The sequence below is a fragment of the Oncorhynchus mykiss genome, chromosome 6 (assembly GCF_013265735.2).
Source record: "Oncorhynchus mykiss isolate Arlee chromosome 6, USDA_OmykA_1.1, whole genome shotgun sequence".
In the NCBI taxonomy this organism is placed as follows: Eukaryota; Metazoa; Chordata; class Actinopteri; order Salmoniformes; family Salmonidae; genus Oncorhynchus; species Oncorhynchus mykiss.
This window is the reverse complement of record NC_048570.1, coordinates 8,861,788-8,885,705: the sequence shown is the minus strand read 5'-3', so window position 1 is coordinate 8,885,705 and position 23,918 is coordinate 8,861,788. Positions and strand designations below refer to the sequence as shown.

The 23,918-nt window shown below is 42.1% G+C and overlaps 2 protein-coding genes across 2 annotated transcripts in view; both read left to right on the top strand.

Moving 5' to 3' along the window:
* Nucleotides 1–552: 552 nt before the first annotated feature.
* On the top strand, nucleotides 553–7,914 carry LOC110525230 (bri3 binding protein). Its single transcript, XM_021605199.2, has 3 exons — nucleotides 553–892; nucleotides 4,777–4,879; nucleotides 5,022–7,914. Exons 1-3 carry the CDS (start codon nucleotides 713–715, stop codon nucleotides 5,441–5,443), a joined length of 705 nt encoding a protein of 234 aa, XP_021460874.1. The 5' UTR covers nucleotides 553–712; the 3' UTR covers nucleotides 5,444–7,914.
* Nucleotides 7,915–13,999: 6,085 nt separating this feature from the next.
* The window catches only part of aacs (acetoacetyl-CoA synthetase), a 57,641-nt gene continuing 47,722 nt past the window's right edge, over nucleotides 14,000–23,918 (top strand). The window contains exons 1-4 of the mRNA XM_036979351.1: nucleotides 14,000–14,459; nucleotides 15,663–15,766; nucleotides 16,178–16,298; nucleotides 19,095–19,208. Of these exons, the coding sequence (XP_036835246.1) occupies nucleotides 14,327–14,459; nucleotides 15,663–15,766; nucleotides 16,178–16,298; nucleotides 19,095–19,208 (472 nt within the window). The 5' untranslated portion in view covers nucleotides 14,000–14,326. The remainder of the gene's footprint in view (nucleotides 14,460–15,662; nucleotides 15,767–16,177; nucleotides 16,299–19,094; nucleotides 19,209–23,918) is intronic.

Here is a 23,918-nt window from a genome sequence, read left to right as displayed (position 1 = left end):
AGTAGATGTCCTAACCAATTTGCGAAAACTATAATTTGTGGAGTGGTTGAAAAAGTAGTTTTAATGACTCCAATCTAAGTGTTTGTAAACTTCCGACTTCAACTGTACATACGTGTACAGTACACTTGTACAGTACATACATTCAAAACTGCCCCCCCCCAATTCTTCCTCCATATTACAAGTATACGTCTCCTTATTATGATAATACTGAACTTCTCCTGACAAACATCCTGTTCTTACCCTCTCAAGGGACGCGATTTTACTGGCTGTCACAATCTCCGTACAATCAGCACGAACCCCTCGAGATGTAAGCGCTCAACTGTGCATCCCACTTGTAAAGCCATTGTGAATATTTTCCATCATTTGCGCCTTAATTACCGGTATTAATTTAGTGACCCGGCAGGGGTTTAACTATGCCGCGTTCATGTACTAGTCGGAACTACTTAACTTGGAAATGTCAGACTTGCTAACTGGTTGTGGTTATACACGTGCTGCGTTCAAATCAGCAAGTCGGACATTTCCGAGTTTTCTATTTGCGACTAGCACGTGAATGCGGCATTATTCTTGCTGACTTCATAACGGTGTTTCTTCCGGGATCACCGTCATCACTCCGCTACGGAGGTGTCCTTACTGGCAGCTAATTGTTAATCTGTATTTAAACGGACCTAATTTAATACAATTCACGACTGGAGTAGTATCGCACATCTGAAATATGAAGGGAATGAAACCGCACCTCATTCTGTTGCTGCTCTTCGCGTCTTTGCTTTGTGCAGAGACGGCCAGAAGCCGGAAAGATTCCACCAACCAGAATAGTTTCAGAAGGGCGGCTAACGGATTCTACCAAATGTTAAGCAATATTTTTGGAGAGGACAACATCAGAGGTCTTTACAAGGTTAGTAATGATTGATCAGCAAACCAAGTGTTCCGTCCAATTTAAGCTAATGTTATATGACAAGAGGTGTCCAAAGAAATGGTGGTAGTAGCTAACGGGCAGGTAGAGAGCTTGCTAACCAAGGGCGCCTAGACATTAAATGCATAAATGGTTGCCATTTTGAAAATAGTCTAGCTAGCAAGATAAGATGGACAAGCCAATAAGTAATATATTTAGAGATCTCATTTTTATGTGGCACGACACATTTTCATGACTATTTATAGGTAGAAGAAACTAACACTTTGAATCCTGACCAGACACAGACTTCATGCACCTGACCTAGCCTCAGAGAGGAATGGGGAATACCTAGTCCGTTGTACAACTGAATGCATCTTCCGCATTTAACCCAACCCCTCTGAATCGGAGCGGTGAGGGGAGCTGCCTTAATCGATATCCACGTGATCGGGAAACGTGGGTTCACTTCCTTGCTCAGGCGCAGAACGACAGATTTTTACCTTGTAAGCTCGGGGATTCGATCCAACAACCTTTCGGTTACTGACCCAACGCTGTGTCTCGGTTTCGGCCTCTCATCTGCCGTGGCAACATTTCAGTGTTCTCTTGGAATCGCATCTTTAAAAAAAAATTAAAGCCTATTTGAGTTGTCCCTGTTGAAATTCGAGACATGAGGCTAGCATAGCGTCTCCCTCTCCATTGAATACCGGTGGTTGACGTCACATTTTATATCTATATATCACACACACACACTAGTTGACTGATTGACTGTATTCATCGCTGTTTTGAAGCCAGTTGATACTCCCCCGCTGTTATAATGTATTTTTATTCTATAGAAATGCATTTATTTATGTCTGCATTCGTTTTTGCCTCATGTATTCTATTACAGACACCTTAATATATACTTTAAAATTACATTGTTAGCTAGACATAAAAAAATAACATTTTTGTTAACAATTTCCTGAAAGTATATATATTTTGAGATTATTAATGTTTACTGTCCCCACTCCACCAACAAAAAAAACTTTAATACATATAATTTTATTCTTGAAACATTTAATTGAAATACTGTAGAATTCATGGCTTGAAAGCCTCTCATTGGCCAATACATAGCATCAGCAATTCAGTGTTTATATACATCATTGGTTGAGACACAACATGCTCTTGAATACAGGGTGGGTGTCATTTCAATCATAGACATAGAAGGGATAGGTCCATTCTATGAATTATATCTATCTATCTATCGCACCCACAATCAGTTGAGACACAACATGCTCTTGAATACAGGGTGGGTGTCATTTCAATCCATAGAAATATAACTCATAGAATGGCCCTATCCCTTTAGACCACTGCAGTTTAACTGGTACACCATTTTAAATTGAACATACATGTGAACTTGTAATTACTACCACAAAGATGAATGCCGGTCCACCCATCGTCGAATGTCAACGTAACTGTCCATGTCTTTTCGGTCATCTCTATTTCAATGGATTTGACTGTATAATTTAAAACAGATATGCCCATTCAGGTCAACATTCTCTGATGTGCGCACCAACTATCTTTGTGGTATCATTTCAAAGTTTACATTTGAATTTACATTTTAGTTCGGGCTGTGAAGATATCAGTATCACTATTTTTTTTTTCTTCCCATGGATAAAATGAAACCACAAAGCAAACTCTTTGGTCCTTTTATAAACCTGCTGTATGCAAAATAATGTGTGCTATATCTTGGAAATAAATACAATTGAATCTAGATGAAAACATAATGAAACAGCCTAAAGAAGTAAAATTATTTTTGTTTAATTGCAACGACACTAACAAGCATCTTGATTAGAGGTCTCCCGAATAATCGGCATGGCCGATTTGATTAGGGCCGATTTCCAAGTTTTCATAATAATCAGCAATTTTGGACGCCGATTACATTGCACTCCATGAGGAGACTGCGTGGCAGCCTAACCACCTGTTATGCGAGCGCAGCAAGGAGGTGAGGTAAGTTGCTAGCTAGCATTAAACTTACCTTATAAAAAACAATCAATCTGAACATAATCACTAGTTAACTACACATGGTTGATGATATTACTAGTTTAACTAGCTTGTCCTGCGTTGCAAATAATCAATGTGGTGCCTGCTAATTCATCATTGAATCACAGCCTACTTCGCCAAACGGGTGATGATTTAACAAGTGCATTCGTGAAAAAAGCACTGTCGTTGCACCAATGTACCTAACCATAAACATCAATATCTTTCTTAAAATCAATACATAAGTATACATTTTTAAACCTGCATTAGTTAAAAGAAATTCATGTTAGCAGCCAATATTAACTAGGGAAATTGTGTCACTTCTCTTGCCTTCTGAGCAAGCAGAGTCAGGGTATATGCAGCAGTTTGGGCCGCTGGCTCGTTGCGAACTGTGTGAAGACCATTTCTTCCTAACAAAGACCGTATTTAATTTGCCAGAATTTTACATAATTATGACATTACATTGAAGGTTGTGCAATGTAACAGCAATATTTAGACTTAGGGATGCCACCCGTTCGATAAAATACGGAACGGTTTTACTTATTTCACTGAAAGAATAAACATTTTGTTTTCGAAATGATCGTTTCAGGATTTGACCATATTAATGACCTAAGGCTCGTATTTCTGTGTGTTTATTATATTATAATTAAGTCTAGGATTTGATAGAGCAGTCTGACTGGGTGGTGGTAGGCAGCAGCAGGCTTGTAAGCATTCATTCAAACAGCACTTGCCTGCGTTTGCCAGCAGCTCTTCGCAATGCTTGAAGCACAGTGCTGTTTATGACTTCAAGCCTATCACCTCCGGAGATTAGACTGGCAATACTATAGTGCCTATAAGGACATCCAATAGTCAAAGGTATATGAAATACAAATGGTATAGAGAGATATAGTCCTATAATTCCTATAATAACTACAACCTAAAACTTCTTACGTGGTAATATTAAAGACTCATGTTAAAAGGAACCACCAGCTTTCATATGTTCTCATGTTCTGAGCAAGGAACTTAAACGTTAGCTTTCTTACATGGCACATATTGCACTTTTACTTTCTTCTCCAACACTTTGTTTTTGCATTATTTAAACCAAATTGAACATGTTTCATTATTTATTTGAGGCTAAATGGATTTTATTGATGTATTATATTAAGTTAAAATAAGCGTTCATTCAGTATTTTTGTAATTGCCATTATTACAAAGAAATAAACACCAATTAATCTGCCTATTTGTTTTTTTTGGGGGGGGGTCCTCTAATAATCTGTATCGGTATCGGCGTTGAAAATCAGAATCGGTCGACCTCTAGTCCTTATTTTAGTACATTTATCTGCAAAAACATAATATCCAAAACGACTTACTGTCACACGCGCGTACATTTTACATATGGATGGTCCCAGGAATCGAACCCACTACCCTGACATTACAAGCGCCATGCTCTACCAACGGAGCTACAGAGGACCACGTGTCACACCCACCCTGTGTTCAAGATAATGTTGTGTCTCAAACGATGGGGCGCAACACAGAGACCTTAAATGATATCAAATAGGGCCTTAACTACAACTTGCTAAAGGTAAAAGGTCAAAAGAAAATCTATAAAATTATCCAGAAATAATATTTTTTTTTGACAACCCTGTTTTTAAACTTTCAAATGATTATAAATCTCAACCATTTTATGTTTTCCAGAGATGAAGACATGGATGTCTCATGTTATGGTGGGGTATGCAAAATGGGTCGACTTTAAGCACCTCTTCAGAGTGTTGGCATCCAGTTCCAAAAAGTACATTTTTACAACGGGCAAATACGTATGGAAATCAAAAGGGCTGCTGCCAAGAAGTGATTAAAGTCAAATGGATTTCCCCAAAATGTCACCTCTTTGTTTACAGTTCTTCTCCAAGACGACGGAACGCTTTGTCCATGGCGTCGACTCTTTCCTGGACACTATTTGGAAGATGTGGACAGATCTGTTGGATGTGATGGGCATTGATGGTAAGTGGATTTTATTTAGTGGGTATGTTTCGACGTCGGGACATGTCTGTGATGTGTTGTGAATTATGACTGTGCCTGGGAAGTTTGTCTATTGTCCTCTGTTGTCCATGTACTGTCCGCTCATTCTTTCCTCTCTCCCCAGCCTCCAACCTGAGCCACTACTTCAGCCCAACGTCTTTGACAAACTCCCCGGCTCGTGCCCTGCTCCTAGTGGCTGCTGTGTTGGTGGCTTACTGGTTCCTCTCCCTGTTTCTGGGGGGATTCTTCTACCTGCTGCACATCGTATTTGGCCGCTTCTTCTGGCTGGCCCGAGTTACACTCTTTGCCCTCTCTTGCCTGTATATCTTGCAGAAGTTTGAGGGGGACCCCGAGCGTGCTGTGCTCCCTCTCTGCTTCGTAATGGCTGTGTACTTCATGACGGGGCCTGTGGGGGCGTACTGGCGTAGAGGTGGGGGTACTGCCTCTCTGGAGGAGAAGATCAATCACCTGGACACCCAGATCCGCTTGCTCAACATCCGGCTGAGCAGGGTCATCGACAGCCTGGAGCGCGCCGGGGAGAAGTAGAGCTGACCCCACACACCCACCGCTGACAACGGCTGTATCCATAGGGTGGCTGGAGGTTTGGGTGTATAAGGGCAGGAAAATCTAAGCAGATCGAGGCTTTCTGTTATGAGAAAGAGCTTGTTTTTTAGTGTTATTTTATTTGTATTTTTATCCTGACTTGTTGATATTTTGTTATATTGTTTAACAACTGCTGATGGTTGTTCTTTTTGGAAATTGTGTTCAATGAAAAAATGGGATGGATGTTTGTTTTTGGGTATGTGATGGTGTCATAGCGGGACCAGACACAACTGTAAGTATTTCATCCCAGTTAGCTCAGTAGTTAGTTGACCAATGGCAGTTTTACTTATTGCATTTTTTCCGTCCTGACACTGAGATGTATAGTCAAAAATAATGTCACCATTCCATTGTAGCAGTAGGTCATTCCTGGCGTAATTCAGGACCTCTCTTTCTATATAATGGACATACTGTGTGTGTGTGCAAGCGTGTGCGTTTCATGCATGTGAATCATTGGAAAAGCACTGGGGAAAAAAAGTTAAGACTGGCGAAACCTGGGCAGGCACGAAAATCTCAGGGAGAAATTTTTAAAAAAGAATATCAAGAACAATTATGCGAATATACCCCACATCAATATCAACTTAACCCTTTACACTCATGGGAATTGGCCTGTATGGATAGGGCTAAATTGGTAGCAATTGAAAGGGAACAGTTTGGAGATTAGGGGAACATGATTAAGACAAGTTGAGGACACAATAGTTCACAAGAATGAATCCAAACAATACACTGTTGATTTTATGTGCATTTTACATTGACTGTACTTTTCACCCCATTTGTTGATAACGAAATCTGAAAATACTCTGGATACATTCAGTAACATGATGAGAATATTCCTGGATAAAAAAAATCCTCTCACTAATAGGTCTTTTGACCAGGGAAACAGATCATATTTTTGGTGCACATAGAAAAGAGTCGTGTGTGTGTTCTTCAGCGATATTTTTTCTTCACAATAGACAAACGGGCTCATTTTGTTCAAAACAACCCAGGGTATGACGCCATGTCATCTTGTAACTATACATCAATGAAAGTGATCATAAACGGTGACACTGTATATATTAGTTTAATGAAATGGAAATGTGAAGTACACATTTGGACTCACAGGTGTTTGGCTTGTATCACATCCGTGGTATTTATTCTGCTCCTCAATGTCTCATCTTTGAAAATACATAGAGTCCTCTTCATTTACAGCATTTCCCTCAGACAACAGAAAAAGCAGAAGTTGCCAAATTAGTGGGAGGGATGGTGACCACTTGTCGCTTGAGGTGCACAAGTTCAGAACATCTGTCAGTCAAAACCCATACAGAGCTGTGAAGCGCAGAGCCTGAGCTATGATGTCATATATAGCATGTTACTGTACAGTCACTGAGCTATGATGTCATATATAACATGTTACTGTAGTCACTGAGCTATGATGTCATATATAACATGTTACTGTACAGACACTGAGCTATGATGTAATTTATAGCACGTTACTCTACAGTCACTGAGCTATGATGTCATTTATAGCATGTTACTGTACAGTCACTGAGCTATGATGTCATCTATAGCATGTTACTGTACAGCCACTGAGCTATGACGTCATTTATAGCATGTTACTGTACAGCAACTGCGTTCCAATTTAGGCGTTTATCAGTGCCGAAATCTGTCATTTTCAACCCGTATTATAGGTGCGAGTGTAAAGGCCTACTATGTTACAGTGACACTGATTTTGTTGCACAGCCGTGTTTGAATCGTGGCCAGCCATCTGCAGAAGGATGGAAGGTCTACCTTTTATACTCGGGCTCATCATCCACATTGAGATAAGGGTGTTAATGGTAGAAATACCACAATAAAGTATAGTTATAATGGAAGCGTATTAGTAGTTCCCATAAAAACATAATTCTATTTGCCGTGTGACAAGTCCTCCCTGTTTCAGTGGATGGCACATTATGCATGCCTAGACTATATCTGTATTTGTTGTGAATTTGGATGCACTTTTTGGTCATTCCTGCGTTGCATAATTGTACATCGCAAAGTGTACGTTTTTATAGGGCCATAGTGTGTAATATCCTAAAAAAGGAAATTTTATCATTTAACTCTAATCTACTTTTGTGCTACATTTTGAATGTGTTTTCATTAGAATAAATATACAGTCCCATAGAAGTCCATTTTGTTGGGCGGGTGTTCAGTAAGTGGTTTGGTCTAGTTGGTGCCAGTTCAAATGTTATCATTGGCTACCATACCATCTCTCCAGCCCCACCCCTCCAGAAGTGAACTTGTCTACACAAACGTAGTTTTGATTATGTACTGTATAGCGTACGTGCTATCCTATAGCAAAATGTTACAATGTTGTATTTGTTAAGTCAGTATTTTAACATTGTAAGCGTTGGAAATATTTAAGAATTGAATGAGTATTAAATGTGTATTGATTTGTAAAATAGGTCATCTTGGATCATTTTGTACTGATTCATGTGCTGTAGAGACAGCCATGTATTTTCCAGCCAACACATATCATGCTGTCATCCATAGGTTCATCACAGCAGAGGGTAGACTTGAGTATTTGCGACAACTGTAAGATGTAGTCTGCTGCTGAGTTGTCATACAGATCCTCAATAATAGAATTCTCAGCATTTGATCTTTATTTCAGTTTTGAGAAAGGACTAGGCCCAATATTGAATGATGGTGTATGAGGTCCCAACTCGTTATACATTCTCTCTGTCTCTCTCTCTCTGTCTCTCTCTCTGTGTCTCTGTCTCTCTCTCTCTCTGTCTCTCTTTCGCTCTGTCTCTCTCTCTTTTGCTCTCTGTCTCTCTCTCTTTCGCTCTCTGTCTCTCTCTCTTTTGCTCTCTGTCTCTCTCTCTCTGTCTCTCTCTGTCTGTCTCTGTCAGATCTTTACTATCCATCACCTTGATGATGTTGACACAGTAAAATGGCAGCAGAATGTCTCGACTTGATGAACTTTAAATCTCTCACTGAGTAGAGTAATAACTATAAGGGTCAATAAGACCCATATTCATTCCAACTGAACATCCGTTCTTTTCTGTCTATGTAGTCCCCACATGTGCTGTGCCAAAATGAACGTTCTTCGTCTTTCTGTTTGAAGCACTTAGTCTTGTGAAACTTGAGTATATTTCCCTGTAGTTCTTTAGCATTTCCTTATGTGTTCATATCTTGTTTTTCTACCTCTGTTTTCCTTTGTGGGGATGTTCTTCTACCCTACTGCCTGCTGTTGAACCGTGTCATGTATTGAAAAGTGTTGTGGAAATGAGTCTTCGAGAGGAGTCATTTTGAAGTGAAATTGAGGTCCCAAGATTTGAATAAATCAACTTTATCACCACATTAAGGCTTGACTGTTTTGCTTTGCACGAAGTCAAAAACATAGGCAATTCAATATATAATTTGAGTGACGTGACCACTAAGTTCATGTTCTCTTCACTCTCTTTCATTTATTTGCGTAATGAATGCTGAATAACTAGAAGGGTTTGGTTTCCACACAAGTGGAGCTGATTGTAAAGTACAGACATAAAAAGTAAAGAGACATCTTGCACATCACATCATTGCTCAAAATTGGCAGTGGCTATCTTTCAAGTGATGTAATTGTGATGTGGACACAGGAGTACACTCACTCACTCCCGGCAATTGTGGCCTTGACAATGACCTTAGGCCACTGTTACAGGAGCCTTTTCCAATGTTTTACTTTGGCTCTCCCTTCGTTCATATTTCAGCCAGTCCCACCAAACCTGGCATTTTTTGGCAGGTGGAACAAGTCTTTCACATCTTCCCATGTACAAAGATCTTTCCCAATTGCTGCACTGCAAGCCAGCTTGTTTGTCTTCTCACTGCATAGGCTGAGTGTACTCCAATGCTTCCCGCAGTTGTGTCAAGTTGGCTGGATGTCCTTTTTTAAAAAACTTTTATTTAACCAGGCAAGTCAGTTAAAAACAAATTCTTATTTTCAATGACGGCCTAGGAACAGTGGGTTAACTGCCTGTTCAGGTGCAGAACGACAGATTTGAACCTTGTCAGCTTGGGGATTTGAACTTGCAACCTTTCAGTTACTAGTACAACACTCTAACCACTAGGCTACCCTGCCGCCCCTTTGGGTGGTGGACCATTCTTGATACACACGGGAAAAACACAGCAGTGTTGCAGTTCTTGACACACTCAAAACGGTGCGCCTGGCACCTACTACCATACCCAATTCAAAGGCACTTAAATATGTTGTCTTGCCTATTCACTCTCTGAATGTCACACATACACAATACATGTCTCAAGGCTTAACAATCCTTCATAACCCTGTCTCTTCCCCTTCATTTACATTGATTGAAGTGGATTTAACAAGTGACATCAATAAGGGATCATAGCTTTCACCTGGATTCACCTGGTCAGTCTATGTCATGGAAAGTCAGTCAGTCTATGTCATGGAAAGTCAGTCAGTCTATGTCATGGAAAGAACAGGTGTTCCTAATGTTTTGTCTACTCAGTGTATTATAAGCATGTGTTGGTACAGATGGCATTGATGCCCTCAACCTATTTATTCAAATCTATAGGCTAATTAGGCTTGACTTACAGTGCCTTGCGAAAGTATTCGGCCCCCTTGAACTTTGCGACCTTTTGCCACATTTCAGGCTTCAAACATAAAGATATAAGACTGTATTTTTTTGTGAAGAATTAACAACAAGTGGGACACAATCATGAAGTGGAACGACATTTATTGGATATTTCAAATTTTTTTAACAAATCAAAAACTGAAAAATTGGTCGTGCAAAATTATTCAGCCCCTTTACTTTCAGTGCAGCAAACTCTCTCCAGAAGTTCAGTGAGGATCTCTGAATGATCCAATGTTGACCTAAATGACTAATGATGATAAATACAATCCACCTGTGTGTAATCAAGTCTCCGTATAAATGCACCTGCACTGTGATAGTCTCAGAGGTCCGTTAAAAGCGCAGAGAGCATCATGAAGAACAAGGAACACACCAGGCAGGTCTGAGATACTGTTGTGAAGAAGTTTAAAGCCGGATTTGGATACAAAAAGATTTCCCAAGCTTTAAACATCCCAAGGAGCACTGTGCAAGCGATAATATTGAAATGGAAGGAGTATCAGACCACTGCAAATCTACCAAGACCTGGCCGTCCCTCTAAACTTTCAGCTCATACAAGGAGAAGACTGATCAGAGATGCAGCCAAGAGGCCCATGATCACTCTGGATGAACTGCAGAGATCTACAGCTGAGGTGGGAGACTCTGTCCATAGGACAACAATCAGTCGTATATTGCACAAATCTGGCCTTTATGGAAGAGTGACAAGAAGAAAGCCATTTCTTAAAGATATACATAAAAAGTGTAGTCACAAGCCACAAGCCACCTGGGAGACACACCAAACATGTGGAAGAAGGTGCTCTGGTCAGATGAAACCAAAATTGAACTTTTTGGCAACAATGCAAAACGTTATGTTTGGCGTAAAAGCAACACAGCTGAACACACCATCCCCACTGTCAAACATGGTGGTGGCAGCATCATGGTTTGGGCCTGCTTTTCTTCAGCAGGGACAGGGAAGATGGTTAAAATTGATGGGAGGATGGATGGAGCCAAATACAGGACCATTCTGGAAGAAAACCTGATGGAGTCTGCAAAAGACCTGAGACTGGGACGAAGATTTGTCTTCCAACAAGACAATGATCCAAAACATAAAGCAAAATCTACAATGGAATGGTTCAAAAATAAACATATCCAGGTGTTAGAATGGCCAAGTCAAAGTCCAGACCTGAATCCAATCGAGAATATGTGGAAAGAACTGAAAACTGCTGTTCACAAATGCTCTCCATCCAACCTCACTGAGCTCGAGCTGTTTTGCAAGGAGGAATGGGCAAAATGTCAGTCTCTCGATGTGCAAAACTGATAGAGACATACCCCAAGCGACTTACAGCTGTAATCGCAGCAAAAGGTGGCGCTACAAAGTATTAACTTAAGGGGGCTGAATAATTTTGCACGCCCAATTTTTCAGTTTTTGATTTGTTAAAAAAGTTTGAAATATCCAATAAATGTCGTTCCACTTCATGATTGTGTCCCACTTGTTGTTGATTCTTCACAAAAAAATACAGTTTTATCTTTATGTTTGAAGCCTGAAATGTGGCAAAAGTTCGCAAAGTTCAAGGGGGCCGAATACTTTCGCAAGGCACTGTACTTACTCATCGGTGAATCAAGGTCTATTCTTTCATTTGGCTGAGTTGTGCATTCTTGCTTCATTTGCACTATTATTTAGGATTTCTCATATCCAAGGAATGCTTACATACACTAATGGTCATGCAAACAGATGGACAGTGGGCTTTCATTTTTCTGGCCTCACCAACACGAGTATTAGTAAGTCAAAAACATACCAATTTATGAATTGCTCTCTTAAAAGGTGCAATCTGCAATATATAGTGCTCTTGAATGGTCATTTCAATTCATAACCTATACCCATTGCTGAAGAATATAATTTATAAATTCCCAATGAGCTTTACAACGGTCTCAAGTGTCAGAAGCCTTTAAAAACAATTCATTTATAGGTTCAATGTATTGTATGTTTCGAACAGGGATTCTGCGGGTTTTCTTTCAATTAGGACCTAGACAACCAGGTAAGGGGAGTTCCTTACTAATTAGTGACCTTTATTCATCAATCTAGTACAAGGGAGGAGTGTGAAAACCCACAGACACTCGGCCCTCCGTGGAATGAGTTGGACAAGTGGTTTAGAACTGTCATGTTGATTGAAGTCCTGGACTGTCAGTCCTTGTGTTCATAATTCTGTCAATTTGGCGGGAATTCCCCTAAGCTTTGTATCAAACCAAGTGGTGGGGTTGCTGTACAACTGGAAAACAAATTAAGCATTGTGTCTTTAACTGTAACAAATGAGTGATATCTACACATCCTGTTAGAGGAAGCTGGTGATGAGATTTTCATGTGTATTAACTAGTTCACTCACTCACTGTTAAAAATGGAATAGTATCAAACACTGTATGCTAATATTAACAATCAAGAACATGAGATATGTGCTAAATAAAAAGTTGACAGTGTTCAGTGCCACTTTTACTGTAGTCGATGAACGGGGCACGAGTACAGCATCTACTGTACAAGGTGCTAGGATCTTTTATTGTGGGTTTCACAGTCTGATATAAACAAAAGTTTGAACTATTTCACAGTTTTTCTTACTTGGGTAGAAGGTGGCAATGGATGTTATCTGACCTGCCTGCACTGGGCTTTATGTTGCTGGTCCATCAACTAGCTACACAGGTCTCAGTTCTAAGTCCAGGGCGTAGTGCGTTTTCCTCCACTCGTAATCACACCATGACCTGGACCAGAGCTATAATATGGCATGTTGCGTTAGACACACTGATCTACACTGATCTCATTGATCTTTCACAACACAAGTTCTCGCTCTCTTTTCACTTGCATCATCGCTCCGATCCATAATCAGACTTTGATTTGGCATTCAAGAGTAATGAAAATCCATCCACTCAGCTCTTTTTTTTTTTGGTAAGCTGGACGGCTGTTTTAAGAAATAATTATCTAGGTGTTTCAAAACTCTTTGCTTTTCAAAACTATTTCCTCTTTCACTGTGAAACAACAAAGCATATTTGTCTACCTCATGCTGTAGCAGTCTGAGAGTATCAAGAAAAACAGTGAAATGATTTATTGAATGTAAGCATTTGATAGAGTTTATTTTCTGAAAATAAAAAACTGATCTTCTCTTTCACGGTTCTGGACAGTGAAAGTGACTGAGGAGGGGCATGACCATATAGCAATTTGATTGGGAACACCTCTAAAACGCTCTCTAGTTCTGAGAGTTTTATTGGTGAATCCCCTCATTCGAGAGCTGTCACTGATCAAGATTGTATATTTCATTGGACATCAGTGCCGCCAGTCAACACGATCGACCCACTCTTTTGCATACGACGTGTCTCGGCTGATGTGGAGCCAGTTTTTATTCGACCAATCAGGTTGCAGACAAACTGGTGGCGTGCCCCCGCGTGATATTATTCCGCTTGAACGTTCTGACCCCCAAAGATCACAGTCTTTTACATGTATTTTGATCAAACATATTTTGTACCTTGAACATATTATGCAATTGCAACCATTCTACAAAGTTAACAGCGTATTGTCATGATTTTATAGAAAAGTGTGCCTGTTTGTATTTAAAAATAAATGTACCCAAAAAATATTCATAACAATGCACAACACCCGTTTATGTGCATGTTTTTGTGAAAGAAATGAGGCTGAGGTGGGACAGTTTAAACAGGACTTGAACCAAACCCGATGGTCAGGGGTCCGCACAATACCATCTGTGCCAAAAAGGTCCAGACCTATTGGCAGAGGCCTCAGTGCACATGCCACGCATGCATTTTGCTCTCTCAAAAAACAGCCTGCCATTAAAATCCCTTTGGAACAGTAAGTCAATAATTCTGATGAGAAACGACAGGTACACCGTCCCTTGCCACCAGTGATTGAGGGAAAGTACTTTTGTAATGCAATTTACTCGTATGTTTTACAGTTTGTATGTAATAATCATGCACAATTCGAGGATATTGGTTAGATATCACACTGGTTTAACACTAAATTGATTTATTATGGAAGAAATAGATTGCGTCTTTAAGCGGAAGGATACTTTGTGTTATTGTGACAGCCGCGTCACCTCACGGTGGGAGGGATCTTTACTGGCTTTATCCTTGCAGCTTGTCCGCATGGAATGACAGTCCAATCTGGCCTTCTGTCTCATACTCATTCTTGGAAGTGTGCTGCCTGTTTTAGCTACAGTAGCTAGCTTGCTATAAAGGACGACAGACTAATTTTTTAACGGAGGCGACAACAACAATGTCAAAAGACACCGAACGTATGAGCGAGAAGATAATGGAGTCGAAGGTATTATGGTACCCAGACTCAAAGAAGAACACACAGATGGACAGATTCAGGACACAGGTGAACAGAGACTTTGGGCTTAATCTAGGTGAGTGACCCGGCGAGGGAGCAGCTTTTCAGACGGGGGACAGTCATGCTAGTCACCTCTAATTTAACGTTATACATTCGGTACCAATCGATTCATTTTGCTAGGGAGAATCAACACACTGCATCATTAGCGAATGTAGCTGTGTGCATATTTTATAATATTGCTATATGCTAGCCTAAGTACTGTAGTTGCCCCACGATGGAGCTGTCATAATTTCCAATCGTTTTTCCACCATACATTTTTTTCCAATAGGGGATTTTTAGAAATACTGTTTCGTGTAGGTTTACCGTGGCGTGTTTTGATAACCATGTAAATGTCTCTCGGACAAGTTGACTTATCAATATATCCTGCTCAGCTGTATTCACTCTCAGATTCGAAAATGCTAATTAGCGTCAAAGTAGACAGCTTGCAGGGATTTGTTGTTTTGTACGCTATCTCTAGCCGACACCTTTGCTAACAGGTATTGTCAATTTAAAACTTGCACAAGACCGCTTTCAGAATTGTCCATTTAAAACAAAAATACTTTTTTTATTTTATTAATGACTCACATTAGTTAATCCAGAAATTCTTACATTCGGCTCGATTCGGCACTCTCGTCCAAAGCATGGCATTTGTAGTTCTTTATGATAGCCACATTAGCAGTTTAACATTTCATTTTGCGGGGGTGTGGTGAATATATATTGATGTCATCTTGTTCTAGAGAGATTGACAGTTTTCAAAACATCACGCCAGGGTAAGCCTACACAAAACACATACCTTATTTTAAGTGTTTTTAAAATCCCCTATGGGGAAAATTGAATGGTGGAAAATCGATTTGAACCATTTCCTTGTATGACCGCTAGGTTTTATGGGTATTATGAAACATACTGTGGTTCTCTATAGTTATTGAACCAAGCATGCCATGACAATGGTATATTCTGAATCAGGGGAGGATGGCGAACAATCAACACCTTTTTTTTATTGTGACTTATATTTTTCAGAAGATTTAAATCTGTAAAAATGTTGTTTTGCTTAATTGGTTCAATAGCTATTGACGAGGGAACTGAACATCCAAATATAAAACTAACTTTACCTAGGTGCAAAACCAAACCATATACAAAATAGGGTAAACGGTACGTTCCTGTAGTTATTTTTGTCTAAAATGTGTATCAGCTGGAGGACAAACCTCATGATTGATCTCTCTGATGTCATTCCCCCTTGCAGCCAACTACAATGACCTGTACCAGTGGTCTGTGGAGAGCTACCCTGAGTTCTGGGCTGAGGTGTGGCGTTTCTGTGGGGTAATAAGCTCCAGGATGTATGAGGAGGTGTGTCTACCCACTGTTTCCTGCTCTCTTATGTACATAACACTGAATAAGTGGATGGGTGCATCCTAAATGCCACCCTAATCTCTATAGTAGTGCACTTCTTTTGACCATGGTCCATAGGGCTCTGACAGCTGTTTGGGACACAGACATTGCCTTTTTTTTTTATTGTGCTTTTTCATCCATCTAGTGCAGTAACACCTTCTACAATGTGATCTCTCACAATTTGTGTCATTATGATTAGGTAGAGTTTATAAAGTTCTTTGAGGGGTCCAATCGATTTATCTATTCAGTCAGTTACTTATCGGTACCCTTGTGCTTAGAGCAGAGCAGTAGTACGTTGTAGTCGTTATTCCCTTACCCCAGGTTTGAATCATGTAGAACATTAGCCATTTCCCCTCCCCTCTTCCTCAGGTGGTGGATATCTCCAAGAGGATATCGGACGTCCCAGAGTGGTTCAAAGGAAGCCGCATGAACTATGCTGAGAACCTGCTAAAGCACAAAGACCAGGACAAGGTGGCCCTCTATGCTGCTAGTAAGTACGGCTGAGGCAATTCAGTCAATTTATTAGGCTTTTTTTCCCTCCATTTTTATTGGTCAGTTTCCAAGATCCCATTCATCTGCAGTTGAGTAAATGTCCTAAATCAGCACCAGCACCCTGTGCTTCCAGACATGTTTGTATACTATAATTATTGTGTTTAAAAAATATATATTCATAGCTAGTGTGCCAAGTATGAAATAAAGGGTCACAATGATATTCTAATGGCCATTATAATTCTAGCTTAATTCCTGCTGGGGCCACGCAGACTGTACATTTCTTTGGATAAAAATGTCTGCTAAATGGCATATCTTACACATATAGATCATTACTGAAGCACTGAGAAGATTATTCCAAAGGTCACCTTGACAACCCCGTCCAAAATAGTACCTGGAATTCAGCTGTTTTATTTCCCCCAATAAGCTCTCCTAATTCAACATGTTTTTGGCTGACGACGGGTCCATACGGTATGCAGGGCAGTGTGATTTGATTAGGAGCCACAGGGTTTTCAGGCTCCTGCTCGCTCCTTGGGTTTTTAATATCCTGATGGGTATCCTCTTGTTATCATTCGACGCGGTCTCCACCCCACCCACCGCCCGCCCACCTCCTGTAAGTTAATTAGGAGAGGAGCACTATTACTCAGGTGGCAGTGCACTACTGCTTAATGTATCCTGTATCGGCCCTGTAGGTCAGAGCAGGTTCCTGTATCGGCCCTGTAGGTCAGAGCAGGTTCCTGTATCGTTCCTGTATCGGCCCTGTAGGTCAGAGCAGGTTCCTGTATCGGCCCTGTAGGTCAGAGCAGGTTCCTGTATCGGCCCTGTAGGTCAGAGCAGGTTCCTGTATCGGCCCTGTAGGTCAGAGCAGGTTCCTGTATCGGCCCTGTAGGTCAGAGCAGGTTCCTGTATCGGCCCTGTAGGTCAGAGCAGGTTCCTGTATCGGCCCTGTAGGTCAGAGCAGGTTCCTGTATCGGCCCTGTAGGTCAGAGCAGGTTCCTGTATCGGCCCTGTAGGTCAGAGCAGGTTCCTGTATCGGCCCTGTAGGTCAGAGCAGGTTCCTGTATCGGCCCTGTAGGTCAGAGCAGGTCCCTGTATCGGCCCTGTAGGTCAGAGCAGGTCCCTGTATCGGCCCTGTAGGTCAGAGCAGGTCCCTGTATCGGCCCTGTAGGTCAGAGCAGGTCCCTGTATCGGCCCTGTAGGTCAGAGCAGGGCCCTGTATCGGCCCTGTAGGTCAGAGCAGGGCCCTGTAGGTCAGAGCAGGTTATTACTTGGATAGCTTTGCATACACTAACTATAGCCCTTTTCTCTGTAATTTGGTCTGGTAAAGCACGGGACTAGTATTACAAGAGAACGTTGGTTATGTATTTATTACCCCAGAATGTCCATTATTCCAGAGGACGATTCGACCTGGATTTGTGTTATTACCAAACTGACCCACTGTAATTCACATTCATTTATTTATTTTTTCATTAAATTGACAGTTATGACTGAAGCCTGGAGATTTGTAATCTAGACATGAAGATATTTCAACATGTCTAGGTGATTAACAGGCAACGCTGATAACATTCTAGAACCATACCAAAGCATCCTCGGTATAGTGTTACCACAATATCTGTATTGAGGAAGTGTAATCATTAGGATAGTTCAGTGCTCTGCAGTACAACACTTCCTAAATGGCCCCATGACCGCAGATGCATTTTAGCTGCTTTGCGATGTATTAACAACAAGGGTTGTGTTTAAATAGGCATAATGGTTTTTATACGGACTCATTTGGCGATGTTCAATTCATTGGCGCACAACCTATAAGCACAAGCATTCACTGAAACGCTCTTCATATATTGGCTATACGCAGCACTTTGTTATATTTATTTACCCCCTTTTTTCTCCCCAATTTCGTGGTATCCAATTGTTAGTAGTTACTGTCTTGTCTCGTCCCTACAACTTCCCTACGGGCTCGGGAGAGACAAAGGTCGAAAGCCATGCGTCCTCCGAAACACAACCCAACCAAGCCGCACTGCTTCTTAACACAGCGCGCGTCCAACCCGGAAGCCAGCCGCACCAATGTGTCAGAGGAAACACCGTGCACCTAGCGACCTGGTCAGCGTGCACTGTGCCCGGCCCGCCACAGGAGTCGCTAGTGCACGATGAGACGACAAGGATATCCCTACCGGCCAAACCCTCCCTAACCTGGACGACGCTAGGCCGATTGTGCGTCGCCCCATGGACCTCCCGGTCGTGGCCGGTTGCGACAGAGCCTGGGCTCGAACCCAGAGTCTCTGGTGTCACTGCGACAGAGCCTGGGCTCGAACCCAGAGTCTCTGGTGTCACTGCGACAGAGCCTGGGCTCGAACCCAGAGTCTCTGGTGTCACTGCGACAGAGCCTGGGCTCGAACCCAGAGTCTCTGGTGTCACTGCGACAGAGCCTGGGCTCGAACCCAGAGTCTCTGGTGTCACTGCGACAGAGCCTGGGCTCGAACCCAGAGTCTCTGGTGTCACTGCACTTTGTTTGTAAGCTCCATTTATCAAATCAAGTTATTTATTTTTTCTTGCTGAAACTGCGATAAACATTTCTCTCAACACATGGATGTCGATTCGCACGGGACTAATATTATCAGAGGAGCTTGGAATTAGTCGATTCGGACGGGATTTAACTTACGGATGTGCTGATTTGTGGTCATGCACCTAGGTTATGTAATTGTCTCCACCAGTAAATCTAATCCAGTGCGAATAGGGCTTTAGTTTCTGTCTACCTCTCATTTTCTCTCACGGTCTCTCTCTCCCTCCTCTCTCTCTTAAGCCGAGGAAAATGACGAGATCACCAAGGTGACTTTCGGGGAGCTGAGGCGAGATGTGGCGCTGTTCGCCGCCGCCATGAGGAAGATGGGTGTCGGGACTGGCGACAGAGTCGTAGGTGAGTCACCATGTAGCATCACCACCAAACCCCTACACTCACAAAGGTCAAGAGGAGAGGCTCTCTGTCTGACGACAGTGTGACAGTCCAGCTAGAAACATGCACACCACACCACAAATCACCCCGACTTTTCGTCAAGCACTAGGCTCTGCATCTGAAATGGCACCCTACTCCCTACACCGAGTGCACTACTTTTGACCGACCAGGGTCCATAGGGAGAGTCCTACCATGATCTCCCACCTCTGTAGAGTCCCACTATCATCTCCCCTTCTCCCTCACTCTGGGCCCCCTGCACGGAGCTTGTCAGACCTTCCCTTCTGCAATTGGTCAAGGAACAGCCCAGCCTGCTTCATCCTGACCTGTGATTGGTGCAGATTTTACCCCCCCCCCCGCTGGCCTCTGTCTATATAGAGGCCTTTGTTGGCATGGGGGTAACTGAAGCAAATTCTAAATGGCCCTATTCATCCATCCCTACTCCCCACCACAGTAGAACGCTGTAATATAACGCAGGCAGTCTAACATGTTTCACCCGACTAGTCCTACTTGAAGAGCTGGTTTACTTTGATTTGATCCAAAGCAATATGTTTTGGTACTTGACTCAAACCCAGTATCCTGACGTGGCAGCAATATGTTTTGGCATGGGACTCAAACCCAGTATCCAGGCGTGGCAGCAATATGTTTTGGTATGGGACTCAAACCCAGTGTCCTGGCGTGGCAAGCCCCATGCTGTACCAACTGAGGCAGACCGGACCTGCTTCCCTCTTCACAAGACACTAGTATTTAATGCCGTGGGCTACGAAGGCGCCAGTGTTCAAAAGCTCATATCAGACCGAGAGCCTAATGCTTCTTAGGTAGTTATGAGTTTTAGTTTGGAAAATTCTCTCTCCACAGAAGCGACAGTTACTGGGGTGGTTAAAAACAGCTTGGTTGCCGTAAGAACATCAGGGGAAACTGTACGGAAGGGAGGTGTGCTTCAAAATAGCCCTTTTACATAGACAAAAAGAGAGGGACAACCACTGACCCGAGAGCTTTTTAACAGACAGAATTAGGAAAAAAAAGAGAGACATAGAGAAACAGTCAGGAGGACTTCGCAAGTTTACCTTAATTGCAGCACATTTGTGTCGGCTTTTAGCCAGACAACCTGCTGAGTTCAACTGTAAATAGAAGCTACATTTATCCTCAAGCTGACTACCCCCCCCCCCCTCCCCTCTCATTGTTAGCCTTTTTTTTGTTTTTTGATGTGTTATTTTTATTCAAGTTTATAAATAGCAGCTAAATACTGCATACATCTATAGATAGTAGGCTACCCCGCATAATGAAACCATCCTGAGTAAGCTGGTGTTTTGATGCTGGACTGACTGTATTATTTGGTGTTAATGGATGTTTTTTTTTTTTTATGTACAACCACTTTCTATTCACTCTGGAACAGCGCGTGAGGACAACTCAAATCATGCAGGGTCAGGTAGGCTACATAGGGGCGGCAGGGTAGCCTAGTGGTTAGAGCGTTGGACTAGTAACCGGAAGGTTGCAAGTTCAAACCCGTGAGCTGACAAGGTACAACATCTGTCGTTCTGCCCCTGAACAGGCAGTTAACCCACTGTTCCTAGGCCATCATTGAAAATAAGAATTTGTTCTTAACTGACTTGCCTAGCTAAATAAAGGTTAAATAAAAAATATATAGGACAGTTTATTATATATACAGTTGAAGTTTAAATACATTTAAAATCTGTGTTTCACAGTTCCTGACATTTAATCCTAGTAAAAGTTAGGATCACCACTTTATTTTAAGAATGTGAAATGTCAGAATAATAGTAGAGAATGATTTATTTCAGATTTGATTTCTTTCATCACATTCCCAGTGGGTCAGAAGTTTACGTACTTGCAATTAGTATTTGGTAGCATTAGTACTTGGGTCGACTGTTTCGGGTAGCCTTCCACAAGCTTCCCACAATAAGTTGGGTGAATTGTGGTCCATTCCTCCTGACAGAGCTGGTGTAACTGAGTCAGGTTTGTAGGCCTCCTTGCTCACACACACTTTTTCAGGTCTGCCCACACATTTTCTGTAGGATTGAAGTCAGGGCTTTGTGATGGCCACTCCAATACCTTGACTATGTTGTCCTTAAGCCATTTTCCACAACTTTGGAAGTATGCTTGGGGTCATTGTCCATTTGGAAGACCCATTTGCGACCAAGCTTTACTTCCTGACTGATGTCTTGATGTTGCTTCAATATAGCCACATATTTCGTTCCTCATGATGCCATCTATTTTGTGAAGTGCACCAGGCCCTCCTGCAACAAAGCAACCCCACAACATGATGCTGCCACCCCTGTGCTTCACGGTTGGGATGGTGTTCTTCGGCTTGCAAGCCTCCCCTTTTCCTCCAAACATAATGATGGTCATTATGGCCAAACCGTTCTATTTTTGTTTCATCAGACCAGAGGACATTTCTCCAAAAAGTGATCTTTGTCCCCATGTGCAGTTGCAAAATGTAGTCTGGCTTTTTTTTTTTTTATGGCGGTTTTGGAGCAGTGGCTTCTTCCTTGCTGAGTGGCCTCTCATTTTACTGTGGATATAGATACTTTTGTGCCTGTTTCCTCCAGCATCTTTACAAGGTCCTTCGCTGTTCTTGCTGTTGTTCTGGGATTGATATTTTTGTTGTTGAAAGAGACCTGCCAATAAACATTTATCTATTAACTGAATCAAAGCTATAGGCTACATGCCATGGGATCCATTAGCTAAATGACTCTAGTCTCTGCTTCTTCATGTGAGGGTCCATTTAAGGTGACGTCAGTGGGACTGTGTAATGACCACGTCCTCTCCTTCCTGACTCTGTCCTCTTCACCCCACCTCTACTCCGTGAGTCATGTTATTGTCATACTACGTGTGTGTGTCACAGGAGGTTGGTGGCACCTTTAATTGGGGAGGATGGATTGTGGTAATAGCTGGAGTGGAATGTTGGGAAGGTATCAACAACATCATGGCACGGTCCCTTATTTGTTTGATACGATTCCATTCACTCAGTTCCATTATTATGAGCCGTCCTCCCATCAGCCGCGTGTGTGTGTGTGATATGCTCCACAAAGGGACTGCTGCAGATGGAAATGAGATGTAGCTAAGTACGGTGGACTATTTTGGTTGGCACGGTCCCTTATTTGTAAATAAATAAACAAACTAGCCCTGTAAACTAAAAAGTAGATGTGGAAGAAGCTAAGCTCCCATTATGCTGTCGATCCATTATGTAACAAGCTCTGTAGTTTCCCTTAGGTACAGATCTAGGATCAGCTTCCCTTCCATCAATTCTGACTTTAACCATTTTAGTTGGGGGAGGAAATACAAAACTAACCCAAGATCAGTGTAGGAGCAGTTTCACCCAATACCACGTAACAAGGCAAGATGACCGACATGGGCTAGCCTGCTAGTTTCAGTAGGAGAGCTGAACAAACCTTTTGAATCACAGAAGAAGACTGATTTGTATTATTATTTTTAGAGATGGACTCTCCCTGCTGTTCTGTGTTGTCCGGTGCAATCCTAAAGATGGCTGAAGCAGAATATCATAACATTACTCAACCTGTAGGTGTACTGTATCTGCAGTGTATGGTAAACCATAATTGGTGATGTGTGTGCTGTAATACAAGGTGTGTGTGCGCGTGTGCTGTAATACTAGGTGTATCTCTGTGTGTGCTGTAATATGTGGTATCTGTGTGTGTGTGTGTGTGTGCTGTAATACTAGGTGTATCTCTGTGTGTGCGTGCTGTAATGCTAGGTGTATCTCTGTGTGTGTGCTACGTGTCCTTGTCCCACTCTGTTTGATAAAGTGTGGACTTCCTTTTCAGTGTGGGGGGGAGAGAGAAATATAACCACTCAGCAGATGAAACCAGTCAAGGTTTATGGCTGCAGTCAAAACACACCTCCATCTATCCTTCTAGAAATTAACCCTTCAGCTGCAGACTGCTGGTTCTCACTGTTCTCTCCTTCATTTAACCTTGTGTGTGTGTTACATAGAAATGTCATTCTAGTTCTGTGGTGTGCTGCTTGACCTATGTCCGTCTATTAATATCACATGTAAACTGCAGATCAATTCATTTGGTAAGAGAAACATGAATGCATGTGTTGCTGAGTAAGTTCCAGTTAAATGTGTTTCTCTCAGAAGCTTTTGGAAGACATGTAAACTCAGCAAAAGAAACGTCCTCTCACTGTCAACTGCGTTTTAGTTTCAGCAAACTTAACATGTGTAAATATTTGTATGAGCATAACAAGATTGACCAACTGAGACATAAACTGGACAAGTTCCACAGACATGTGACTAACAGAAATGGAATAATGTGTCCCTGTACTACAGTGTATCTCCTCCTCATTGACTGTACCGTTCTTGCTGTGAGATGTTACTCCACACTTCCACCAATGCACCTGCAATTTCCTGGACATTTCTTGGGGGAATGGCCCTAGCCCTCACCCTCCGATCCTACAGGTCCCAGGCGTGCTCAATGGGATTGAGATCCGGGTTCTTCGCTGGCCAAGGCAGAACACTGACATTACGGTCTTGCAGGAAATCACGCACAGAACGAGCAGTGTGGCATTGTCATGTCAGGATGAGCCTGCAGGAAGGGTACCACATGAGGGAGGAGGATGTCTTCTCTGTAACGCACAGCGTTGAGATTGCCTGCAATGACAACAAGCTCAGTCTGACGCTGCGACACACAGACCCTGACG

Excerpts from the sequence above, each read along its gene's own strand:
- LOC110525230 (XM_021605199.2), top strand. The coding sequence starts at position 713 with ATGAAGGGAATGAAACCGCACCTCATTCTGTTGCTGCTCTTCGCGTCT. Across the intron at positions 893-4,776 it reads ACATCAGAGGTCTTTACAAG|TTCTTCTCCAAGACGACGGA; the intron begins GTTAGTAATGAT and ends CTTTGTTTACAG. Across the intron at positions 4,880-5,021 it reads GGATGTGATGGGCATTGATG|CCTCCAACCTGAGCCACTAC; the intron begins GTAAGTGGATTT and ends CTCTCTCCCCAG.